The 12,727-nt window shown below is 37.8% G+C and overlaps 1 protein-coding gene across 2 annotated transcripts; it reads left to right on the top strand.

Moving 5' to 3' along the window:
• The first annotated feature begins 1,538 nt into the window (after nt 1-1,538).
• Nucleotides 1,539-8,284, top strand: lmo2 (LIM domain only 2 (rhombotin-like 1)). 2 transcript variants are annotated; one of them, XM_030137496.1, is made up of 3 exons: nt 1,539-2,151; nt 5,023-5,238; nt 6,734-8,280. In XM_030137496.1, the coding sequence occupies exons 1-3, from the start codon at nt 2,111-2,113 to the stop codon at nt 6,957-6,959; spliced, it is 483 nt and encodes a 160-aa protein (XP_029993356.1). In that variant the 5' UTR covers nt 1,539-2,110; the 3' UTR covers nt 6,960-8,280. The 2 variants fall into 2 exon arrangements, with proteins under 2 accessions (XP_029993356.1, XP_029993357.1); XM_030137497.1 differs by lacking the exon at nt 1,539-2,151 and adding an exon at nt 4,515-4,879 and having other exon boundaries at nt 6,734-8,284.
• Nucleotides 8,285-12,727: the final 4,443 nt, after the last annotated feature.

Genomic DNA, 12,727 nt, shown 5'->3' with positions numbered 1-12,727 from the left:
ATCAGAGATCTGAATATCTCATATTATTTATTCTTCACACTATTTATCCCACAATATTTATCTTTCATGTCATTTGCACTACTTCTCATATTATTTGCACGACTTAAATTCTATGTTTTACAAATATCTTAGTTTACAATACTTTTTTATTCTTTAATGTCAATAACTGTGCCTTTCACTGATATTTGTGGTTGTTTTACTGATATTTGTCTGTCTGTAAATTCTTGCACTGAACCTGAGAGCTTTATCTCAGTTTCATTGGACTTGGTACAATGACAATAAAGAGATTCTGATTTTGATTCTGATTCTGATATAGGCAAACATGTGGGGTCACCATGGAAACCCACATGGGACCCTTATATGCAGCCCAAATGTACACTCTCAAAAATGGAGGTACCAGCTTGTACTTAAGAGGGTGCAAATGCTTGTCGCTGGAGGTGTACTTTTTTGAGAGACATTTCTGTACCCTTCGAAATGGTCCATTTTTGTACCTTAAGTACTTTACATAGAAAGAAAACTCTCATATAGTTGATAATGCCATGATGTTTAAAGTTTGAACTGGTGGCCTAATTGAGAAAAAAAAAAATGGCATAGGCAAGCTACGACATCAAGACATGGAGGTGTGAATGAAAACTTGATAAAACAGAGATTATGACAATAATCAGAGATTCTAATAAGCTAAATAAATTATTAGGCTATTATCATTGAGCTAATTGGGCTATTAAATTAAAAAACAAATTATTATTAAATATAATATAGAGTAATTATAATATGATATATAACAAATAATGTGCTAAGCCTAATGTTTTAACTATAATTAGGCCTGCTGCTCAGTTATCCTAGCCTATAGCCTATTCTCATGGTCTACACACATTTTTTAATGCTGCAGGGTACCTTATAGTACAACTTTGTACTTTACATAACTTTGTACCCTTTTTAATAGTCTAAAGGTGCAATTCTGGCCCCCTAAAGACCCATATTGTACTTTTGAGAGAACATTCTTAAAAAATGTACTTATAGGTACATAAATGTTCTGATCTCGTACCTCTATTTTTGAGAGTGTAACCCTTCTGGGGCCCACATGGACATGCTGGCTGGGATGGTTTTTCTTATGTTTTTATATATATACTTATCTGGATTTGTAATTTTTAAATGTATTTATTTTTGTCATTTATGGGCAAGGAACAAATATGGTAATTTCACTGACCTTGAATTTCTACATAACAAAAAAATTGAAAAAAAAAAATTGAAAAAAAAAAGAAAAAAAAAAAAAAATCACAAAAGAAATAAAGTTGTTAGGTCCTCCAAAAACACACTAAGGCTGACATTTAGAATTTCAGAGTATTTCTATCAGCCCTATAAAGGGTTAAAGTTGTAAACCAGCAAATGAAAACAAACATGGCCTGTTGTTGCCCAATTATTTGCTTTGACTCTCTATCTTTTGTCCTATCGGCACCTTAAGCAAAGCCTTTAATGAAGTCATTAGTCTCAGTCACGACCCACTCCACGCTTGACGGAGCAGGGCTGTGGGGTGTTTAGCTGTCGCTTTAAGACCGATTTCCCCCCATTGTCAGACAGTCGTGAGCAGGAAGAGGGAAACGAAAGCAGAGACTGAGGGGGCCCGACGTATTTAACCCACGATGCTGCACAATAACGGTGTCCGCGGCTTCATGTGGAGGAGCGCGTCCGACAGCCGCTCACTTCACACCGCACACACGCACGGACACGGAGATCCACGCAAGTGACCTTTCAGACGGATCGGCCGTGTTTCGAAGCCAAGGCATTGCTTAAAGTGGCTGCAGGATGATAAAATACACTTAAGAGAGAGATGGAAGTGTCACCGCGGTTGGTGTAGTGCCTCAGGAAATGATGACAGTGTCCTCCATCACCGCTTAGCAGCTTCGAGCGAACATTTCTTGTCTTGCGGCCATTTCGACTGGCCTATTTAATTAACACACACAAGCCAAACCGAGGTGTATTTGGCTTGTCGGAGGCTGTGGGAGCAGGTGCAGCGCGCCTCGGCTCCAGTCTGCCCGCAGGCACCTTCACAGGTTGCTGGCTGTGGACTCCGAAACCTAATCTGGATCAGGTTGGACATCATATTTCAGGAATGACATCCACCGTAGAGAGGAAGACACTGGAAACCAACGAGTGAGTACCTTTGGCATATCGGACAATGTTAGTAATAATCTAATTTTGGCATTTGAACACGCACACGAGACATTCAAGGACGCGCCATCGTGTTATAGTCTATTAACTGTATCCCATGCGTAATAGCAGCAGATAAGCGAATGAGCTCAGAAATAGCCCATTGTTGGAGAAGAAAATAAACAAAGTGAGTATTAAAAGTGAAAAAGGGAGCCCAAAAGAAAAGTTAAGTTGTGGCCAAAAGTTATGTAGACGTGAGAAAAATCCATAAAGCCTTTACAAGGTGATTATCCACAGAAATATTTCCATTTCAATGTCTGTCCAAATGAGTCTGTTTTGTCTTTTGGTTACACATATAGTTTAAGTATAAGTCTTTTATTTCATTTGGACATTTCTGCAGAGTAGATATCCAATGTCTCCCTCATGTGGACAGCATATAATATCCAGTACAGACTACACATAAGCATATTCAATTTAATGAGACCAGCTTACGCTTTCATTTCAACAGACATGTGCCTTTCAGTAATTCTATAATTTCCTTTTTTTCGGTCTCTTAATCATCACTACACTGATACACGTGTTGCATTGTTTAGACTGTTCTAATTACACTGTTTACACCACTTACACTAGTACATGTCTGCTTACATACTACACTGACTACATCATTATATTTGCACTGTTTACACTGTTACAAATGTTTACATTGTTTAAATTGTTTACACTACTACTACATTTGCACATTTCATACCACTTTAAATTTTTTAAATCGCCTTTCATACAGTATATCTCCATTTTGTACATATTTTTCGATTGCATACTTTTAGATTTTATACTTTTTCTGTATCTTATTGTGTTGCTACTTAGATGTAAGTGCACTGTCTGGCAGAAACCACCTTCAATTTTGTTGCACAACTGGTGTAATGACAATAAAGCCTATTCTATTCTATTCTATTCTATTCTATTCTATTCTATTCTATTCTATTCTATTCTATTCTTTTGTGTGACAGTAGTAAATTGAAACCTACATGGTTAAGACCTGTTGGATGGACTCATGCTTGTAACTCATGTTATTTTCAGTTGCCTAGTAATTGTTTTAAAGGCAACGACCATGAATCTCAATGTTCTTGGATCAACTCTGAGTCCAGGTGACCCTTGCTACATGGATATCTTCTCTTTATTTTCTTCTTTTTGTTTAAAGACTAAATGGATACATTTATTAGGGGATCTATGACTCCAACTCCAAGATATTTTGTATATAAAATACATAATTTCCATCATTCAAGTGAATTTTTTAGTGTCTATTAATTTCTTTTGTGTCAGTTTTTAGAGTAAATGTTTTATATAATTCAAGCAGTGGTTCCCACAATATACATTTGGCATTTCTAGAACCAAAAGGAACAAAAATAGATTGTATGTGTGACTGGACATAACACATTTCATTTCAGTGTAATGTTAGGTCTCAGCATCTCATATCTGAAAAATTAAGAGATCAGCTACTTGTTAGAGGACCCATAGATGAAAAAACAAGTCAAGAATATTTTTTACAGGCCAGAAAATACGTGTATTGGTTATATACAGTCGCCCATAAAGTTGGAATAAAATATTTTTTTATCTCTTCTCATGAAATGATTGTGACAATGTGATTTATTCTTTATAAAGTGTTAATATGACAGGTGATTACTGATGTGTATAAATTGGAATAAAATGTGTGAAATGTGGAATGTGTCTGAAAACAAAATTATTCCAACTTTATATGTGTAACAGTGTACATTTACCCCCATTCCCCCTGAAATCTACACCTATGCTCTCAACTGTCAAAAAGTTAAAACGAATACAGTCGCGGAAAAAAATTTTAGACCACCCCTTGTTTTCTTCAATTTCTTGTTCATTTTAATGCCTGGTACAACTAAAGGTACATTTGTTTGGACAAATATAATGATAACAACAAAAATAGCTCATAAGAGTTTAATTTCTGAGCTGATATTTAGCCATTTTCCATGTTTTCTTGATAATAACCAAAATCACTTCAGTTCTTGCATCAATAGTTATGGCATCGTACTGCCAAAAACAGTGCTTTTAAGCATTCCATGTTTTCTTTTCTGTCTGTTTTAGTCACATGATACATGCAGGAGTTAGTACTGGATTGCATAACCATTATTTTTGATGACTTTTGATGGTCTAATCATTTTTTCTGTGACTATATGTTAAAGGCTTGAGCAGTTGCAAGAACGGAAACATAATCTGTAATCAGCAGATATGTGGTTGTAGTTTTAACCAAGCAAAATGGTGACAAATCAAAGGGAAAGGTTTGGAACAGTGTTTGTGAACTTTGGCGGAGTGATGAACACCATTCTTTCAACAGATATTCTCTCATTGTGGTGTTTTGATGATCGAGGTGGAGGGAGTTCATCATCTCCTATTCATTAGTAAACTGCTGACTGTGAAGGCCACAACATTCTATTCACATCATTTCCACCAAACCACTCAGTGACCCCTCATGCCCTATGGATGGTGGTGTTGTCATACTGAAATAGACCACTCCCATCAGGTGTTTCCTTTAAATTATTCCCCGTCTATATCACATGGAACCATCTTCTCTGAGAGTTTTCCAGTTGGCTTCGAGTTGTAGATGATTGCATTTCATTCCTGTGCAGTCTGAGCATTTCTTTTACCTGATGAAAAAAAGCTGAGACTGTGGAAATTCCAGAAAGGATATTGACTGGAGCATGAGGTGAGATAGTTTTGCAAAGAAAAGTTGTGGTGTACTCGGAAATATATGAAACCAAAAGTCTATGCTCAAAAATACCATCAGGTTTTTCCTTTATTTTGTCACCTGTCTGTATTACTGTCTAATTAGTTACTCCTCTTTGACAGGGAACCGGTGGATGAGGTCCTCCAGATGCCGCCATCTCTGCTGACATGCGGCGGCTGCCAGCAGAGCATCGGAGACCGTTTTTTCCTGAAGGCCATAGAGCAGTACTGGCACGAGGACTGTCTGAGCTGTGACCTGTGTGGCTGCCGGCTGGGGGAGGTGGGCCGCCGGCTCTACTACAAACTGGGAAGAAAACTGTGCCGGAGAGATTATCTCAGGTTAGTCTGTTGCAGCGTTATACTGGCAAAAGTACCATTTTGTTGTCATAAAAACATGCGGAGTATGGCCCTGTCATTTATACATAACATTTGTACTGAAAACTAATTGTACTATGGCACATTTTTATTCATAGCCATATTTCTTTGTGCTTTGTTATATTTATATTCCTATTTATATTCCATTTTTTTTCAGAGTGCACATTACTACCCTTATAAACTCCACTATATTTAGATGTGTATATTATTGACTGTTTTTTTTCTTGTATACGGGGCATCTTACAGAGACGCAAACAAAATCTGGTTGTACTGTACCACTTGTGTTCTGCAAAGACAATAAAACTCTGTTCTATTCTATTCTATTCTATTCTATTCTATTCTATTCTATTCTATTCTATTCTATTCTATTCTGTTCTATTCTATATTGTATAGCTTTGCAGAAGGTGATTTTCCAAATGCAAACTTTAATAAGCGTCAACAATAATAACATCTATAGCAATTGTTCAAACACAAAGAACACATAAATTCATTCTACAGTTGTAAAATCTAGATTAATTGTCATATTGTGTGACTGTGACTGATCTGAAGATAAATTAATTTCCTTAAAATGCTTTACATCAACAGAGTAATATGACATGTGCAGAAATATTTGGTTTTCTTTAGATTTGATGGGTTTATGTTCTTATGTTCTCACAGTTACTATCATAAGTATAGTTAACAGACTGAACAGATCGAAAATACAGCTCAGGTTTATTAAATAAACCAAGAAAAAACATTACTAATAACTAATGGTTTTAGAAAATTTAGAGTCCGTCCATATACAATAATAGCCAAAATTATTAGAACATGTGACAGATCTGACAACAACATATATCAACTGAAGTGAGTCCTACTGTTTTTAACCACTTTTAACTTTAATATTTTCTAAATGAGCTGGATAGACCTTGTACATTGAAGAGAATCACATTATGTTCGAAGTCTTACCATCAACAATTTAACTATGAACATATTTGACTTCTTCTCTGAAGGAACATGATTGTTTTTTTTTTTTAAAGGAAAATGACCTAAATCTCCTCATGATGGCTCTATTTTATGGTTTATGGAGTATAATAATGACTTTGTAGATATTTCATTCATTTTATGGGCATTTTAATGGACAATTAAAAAATAAAAAACAGATGAATCCTCTTAAATATGCCATATGTTCAAATAATTTTCGCTGCCACTGTATTGGAATACATATGATATCTTTTTATCATTTAAAACTTGTTCATAACTGAAAAAAATGCAGTCAGACAGAAATTATAGGCATCACATCAATTATATAAGTCTAGGGACAGATAAAAGCAGATTTAGGCAGCACATTCTGTTCACAGATCACATCCACAGTAGTGTAAAAGGCAACCTGGGAATTCTTTTCAGTGGTATTTTATTAAGTGGGAGCAACTGTTTTCTATCTTCTTGTCAGTGACACGTTGACATGTTTTTATCCACTCAGGCTTTTCGGTCAGGATGGTCTCTGTGCTTCCTGTGAGAAGAGGATCCGTGCTTTTGAAATGACCATGCGGGTGCGGGACAAAGTCTACCATCTGGAGTGTTTCAAGTGCGCTGCGTGCCAGAAGCATTTCTGCGTAGGTGATCGCTACCTGCTAATCAACTCGGACATTGTGTGTGAGCAGGACATCTTTGAGTGGACCAAACTCAACAGCAATAATCTGGTTTAAAGGAACATATTGTTGAATACGAGGGAGCTGCCTTTTCCCATTGGCTTTAAAAGGAGAAAAAACATAAACCTGCCTCTTGCAGGTTTTATCATGCATCTCACATTCATGAGGAATCACACAGAAAGTGGGAGATTACATCCCTGCAATGCTTTCTGCTGGAGACTAAAGAAAACTGCACCAGCATTTTCCAAAAAGCTTCTCTTTGGATGCTTCATCCTTTAATGCAAAAACTCTGAATACATGTAAACATGCAATAACAGCCATTTGTGATATACACTGGAATTTATAAATGTAAGCAATGAACAAATACAAAGTCAATTTTCTCATTGTCAGACACTGTTCTATCACGCCAGCCTGGCCTGAAATAACCAGGATTTTTTTTCTTTGTCATATTTTAAAGGTGCAAAATTTCAAAGTGATTTTATATGAATGACAGAGAATGGAAAGAAAGCAGGCATCGTTCTGTATAATTATTGCTTTCTTGAGTGTATACATGCATTTGTGTATGTTCATCTGACCTGCTTGGCACTGAAAAAAGGCCTTATATTGAAATGACAGTAGTGAATTATAGTTGAACTAAAATTCTACATTTCCCTAAAACTCCTACCTAAAAAATGCGAGTCTGCAACTGTTATTTTCAACAAGCTGTGTGTCTTGATTAAGTGTTTGGTAATCTGGACAAACAGCGTAAAATATGACCAAAATATTCCCAAACCACTTGAAATGTCTATTTTGTCCTAAAAGCCAAGAAATTAAGTTTTAGATCATGCAATACAAAGAAATCACGAAAATATGTGCCATTAAAAAACAGGGATCCTGTGGATTTTAGTTATTGTTTCTTGCAACATAAATGTAATGATCAGTTTTCAAAATTGATTTTATGATTTATTGTTGATCAGTTAATTATTTAATAATTTCAGTTATAAATTGCAGACCTGGAAAACCTTTACTATTTTAACATACAGTATTAAATGGACTGTAGTGTCCATGTTATGCTTATGATGATGCTGTATTTCCAGGTCGAACTGGTGGCGCCCTCTAGTGACCAGGGAAACCAATGCAATACTAATTCTTGACTTTGGGGCTGTTTTCACTTGTTTTTGTAATTGTAATAACTTACTAGACATGCACCCAAGACTTTATAGATATTTACTTGTCAATTTATTAAATAAATTACAATCTAATCAAATTAAAATATTTTTCAGTGTTTTCTATGGGGATTGCAATAAAGACATGAGTAATAGGATGCTTTTAAGAGGAATATTGAACAATTACACACATGTAGCCTTATATAGACAAATGACATGAAAGTGTGTCACAGAATAATGGTAGTTTCTTGGGAGTGCGTTGTCATTCATGCTGTGTCTTCCCAATTGATGAGAAGCTGTTAAGTTCTTTTTTAGCCACAAGATGTCACTAGAAGATGAATAAACTTGGACTCTCCTGTGGACAGTAGCTCAGTCAGCTACATCTTTTTTTTTTTGCAAAGTCAGAACTTGCTGAAGGGAGATGCTGACTAAATAGTTAATTATAACAGATCTATAATGGGATTAAACTTTTGGTTTTAAACTCCTCTAGAAAGGCAAATGAGAGGATCAATCCAAGATGCAAAAAGAGAAGAAATCGATGGTAATGGAGTCATGATGTTCTGGACTGTAAGGTTTACTGTCTTCAAAGCTGATGTCCTTCAGAGTGCGTCTTTTCTCCCTCTCTGAAGTCTGCCAGCTGTCAACTCATTCTCAACTGGCCACAGGCGTGCTCCTCCAGTGCCATCCCACAACCTCATGCCATCCCCAGTTATCTTTACAGGCATAACATCAGTAATTGAATCCATGAAATGCTCTTGCATGTGAGGTCAGGAACGAATGTGCCTGCCCACACTGTATTAACGGGTGAGAAAAGCTGCCTTAACTGGCTTTAAAAGCTAGTTCAAAAATGTGATCGGGAAACAATTAGTAGCACATGCCCAAGACAAAGGAGAAAGAAGGCCAAAGCAGAGCACAGAAGCTCCAGGATGATGTCTGTAGCTCAGCCTGACAGTAGTTTATTCATAGAGGAGGGAGGAATGATGGAGCAGACAAACTGGAGCAGAGTTAAAACCCACCCAAGCTGACATGACGCTCTTGCTGAAAGAGATACTTATGGGGAAACTAACGAGTTTTCCCACAATAGAGATGGGAATACACTGTATAGGCACTCAGAGGGATGCTGGGCCTTTGCTCGTTTGGAGGTCTGCAGATTGAAGAATTGTCAGTGTGGCATTAAGCAATGCTTGAGGAATGGCTGCACAGAAAAAAAGCTTACTTCGAGGTGGTCTCGCCAACAAATCAGCTCCATATTGAACACCAGGCTTAAGATACGTGTGGATATATAGCATGTTAACTACATAAACATATAGAATATCAGTGGCTGCACAGCAGGCTGCAGCCCTGGCGACAGCTAAAGGAGGGAGGTGCACCTTTTATCTGCTGCTACACAGAGTTCATTGAGTTTCATGAAAGTGGAGCTGAGAGGTGGCCAGGTCTCATCTCACGACATTCACACAAAACACACCGGCCTACAGAGACCCTCAGCATTGGCCAAGCTGCCTGTGTTCCATCGGCCCGCTGTCCTCTGTTGCCCTGCAGGCTGAGCTTTGCCAGAGCACTGGGCTGACTTGCACAGCAGCCCCAGCAGGACTCAATAAAGCCCTGTGCCTCTTGTGTCATCCCTACCAGCTGTACACAAGGCCGGGAGTGTAGTGCTGTGTTTGTGTGCCGAAGGAGGCCTGTTTCATCTCCAGTGCCCATGTCACAGCAGTCCCGTACGGGTAAACCTAAAAACATCCAGCTGTGCTCATGGAAACCAAGAAGACTTTCTGAGGAAGAAACCACAACGGCTTGCAGCTTGTTTTTATCAAACGGCTCACCCCACTGAAACAACCACCACACATTGACCTCACTTCTTCAGCGCTGCAGTGTTCAGTGTGAGCAGCAGATGGCGGATGTGCTCCAGGTAGATGTCCTAAAAGAAAAAAGGGCCCAGTGCCTGAGCAATGTGTGAAAAATATGACAGGCAGATTAAGGGAAAGCTGGTTTTTATATGGATTCCAGTTCAAGGAAAGATTAATTGGAGCTGAATTGAAAGTGACACGCCACATTCAAAGCACTACAGACATGACAGTACAGTTCAACGACACCTACAAAGGAAGATGTGGTGGGACAATTATCTACAGCACAATGGCGATTAATCACAGTGTGGTGTGTCAATGTCAAAACCATCTGACAAAATGAGTCAAGTGCTATTGATCATGCCCGCCGTGAGTTTCACTTGCACTCACACTTTATCAGATGGAGCTAATTGGGAACATATTCAGTCTGTGGTCCTGAGAGATGTGTCTGTCAAGAGTCACATTCCTGCTGTGATTCTCTGATAGCCTGTAGCGCCTGCAGTCTGGATGCAGGACGGGCTGTGGGAGTAGACTTGGGTCGGAGGTTTTTGGGAGGGAGGGGGCATGACGGCACACACAGAGGTGGAGAGGTGAGTAATAAGCGTGCATCCTTTAACTCTCACCGGGCATGTCTTCTGCCTGAATTAAATACGTGCTGAGGATTTATAGAAAACCTCTGAGGCCCCAGAAACTCTGTAAAACTGAGATGCCTCCACCTCCACTCTTCTCCCACCTTATATTTTCTCTCTTTCTACCTCACACAATCACCTTTTATGTCTACCTTTTTTTTTAAGACTTTGAGTGTTTTCTGAATTTTTGTCTTTCAAGCTTTCCTCCCTCTCATTGTCATCTCAGCCAGCCATGTGTATGGATGTGCGATGTGATTGATTTTGTGGTTTTATAATGTTTATTTCTTCAGACTGCATTCCTGACAGGGAGGCCAAAGCAGAATGATGAAGTGTTCAGATTTGTATTTTTTACTAAATCAAAAGTAACAGTAAAACATTAAAATATTAAATGCTAATTTGGAGAAATCTATTGCACTCAGTTTTGTACTTTGAGTGTGTGGAAATAATATAGAAAGCTTAGCTGAAGATAAAATCCTCTCTAAGTTTTATATACTTTTAAAATCATGCATAGTTTTGAAGATACATATTTCCTTTTGCAGCTGCTCTCTCTGTAGGAAACAATTGGATATAGTGTTAGGTAGTTTAATGTCTTTGTATAAGTCTAGTAGAGTGGAATTTGTAAGTGGAGAAAAAGCAAACTGGCATGAAATAAATACATGTAGACAAATACTTCAAATTTGTTCTTAACAAAAGTAAGTGTGGCGCTACATATAATTAACTAATATAAATCACATGGATTTGCAAATTTATATCAGCTTTAAATAGAAAACAGCTGCATACATAAATACAGAAAAAGCGCATATTTCACCCTACTGTGTTTGTAAAAATGTGGTGCATTTACAATTGAACATATATTTTTGCAGTAATTTCACTGAGATATCTCGATTAAAATTTCTTAGAACTGCAAAATAAGCAAAAGAAGTGCCGTAAATCTGTTTAGAGCCAATCTAATTTATATATACAGTATATTTAACCATATGTTCCATGGACCATAAGTTATTTCTCCCCCTAAAATAATCCCCATGTGTGGAGCAGCGTTCTGCTTTTAATGCTACACTTTTGACTTGAGGCTCCGACACAGCATCAAACACACAGAGTAGAAAGTGTTTCCTTTATGGGATGGCCGGGGTGTTGGTTGGATGTACCGTTCTTCTTACAGGCCAAACAGCAACATTACATCCCCATCCATATTTTTGTACTTTGGATAATAAATAAAGCTGAATGTCAAGACCACATAAAATGGTTGAGAAAATACGATCATGGGAATTGTGAGCTTTATTCTAATATTGACACCAAAACCACCAACTTGTTGTATTTTCATGCTTGACTGGTAGAGAAAATTAACCAATATGACATGAAAACATTCTTGAGGCTTCAGTTTGACCGAGAGTGAGTGGTTATGGCGTTACAGGTCAAAGGTGAACTTTTGTCTGTTGTACAAGCTGTGAGAACTGCACATTATAAACCTGTCCAATAAGTAGAAAAATGATTTTCATAACTGAGGCACTTACATAACTTACAGATTTATTCTCCGTTACGAGGGGAATGTTAAGCAATATTAGTGCTATTAACATTTAGTGATTCCTGTGGTTTCCTCTTCCTCTGCCAGTTAACTTCATTTTCTCATTAAAGCATAGTGCCATAATACATTTAGTTTATCTAGATGTATTATTTCATTAACAGTGGGAGATGTCTTACACATTTATAAATCAATTCTTGCAGCACACAAACATTTATAAGTGTTTTATTCAGATGAGCATAAAAAGGACCTCATGGTATAAATCTAAACCTGCTTCCCACCTCCTTCTCATCAGACATCAGTGAAAAACCAGACCGTTACTAGGAAGCAGACCGTAGCAGTGTGTTATACATTCAAGCAATCAGCGATGGAAACTCCAATTAAGGTGGTGGAAAAAGGTGGCTACTGCTTTTTAAAAAAAGTCACTGCAGATGTGCAGGTAAGTGACCATGCGGCAAATCTCAGCGCCGGGCTCAGTGCAATTTCCGTTTCTAATTGGACTTCCCACGCAATGCCTGCTTCCAATCACTCCATAGAGTCAGCGCAGGCACACTGGCATGGGGAGCTGGGCGTTACCGACCACAGTTAGGAGGAACAAAACTGAAGATGCAGGGTTTCACTTTTTCAGGCTTTTGCCTCTAAAAATGTACCTCTGATTAAAAGAAAACACCTTCCCAAACAGCTGAGGTGC

The sequence above is a fragment of the Sphaeramia orbicularis genome, chromosome 6 (assembly GCF_902148855.1).
Source record: "Sphaeramia orbicularis chromosome 6, fSphaOr1.1, whole genome shotgun sequence".
Taxonomy (NCBI): domain Eukaryota; kingdom Metazoa; phylum Chordata; class Actinopteri; order Kurtiformes; family Apogonidae; genus Sphaeramia; species Sphaeramia orbicularis.
The sequence above is the reverse complement of the archived record's forward strand: the minus strand, read 5'-3'. Positions and strand labels throughout refer to the sequence as shown.

Bases quoted from the DNA above. Each gene is read 5' to 3' on its own strand.
- lmo2 (XM_030137496.1), top strand. From the start codon at position 2,111: ATGACATCCACCGTAGAGAGGAAGACACTGGAAACCAACGA. The intron at 2,152-5,022 runs GTGAGTACCTTT...CCTCTTTGACAG, and splicing joins AAGACACTGGAAACCAACGA to GGAACCGGTGGATGAGGTCC. The intron at 5,239-6,733 runs GTTAGTCTGTTG...TTATCCACTCAG, and splicing joins TGCCGGAGAGATTATCTCAG to GCTTTTCGGTCAGGATGGTC.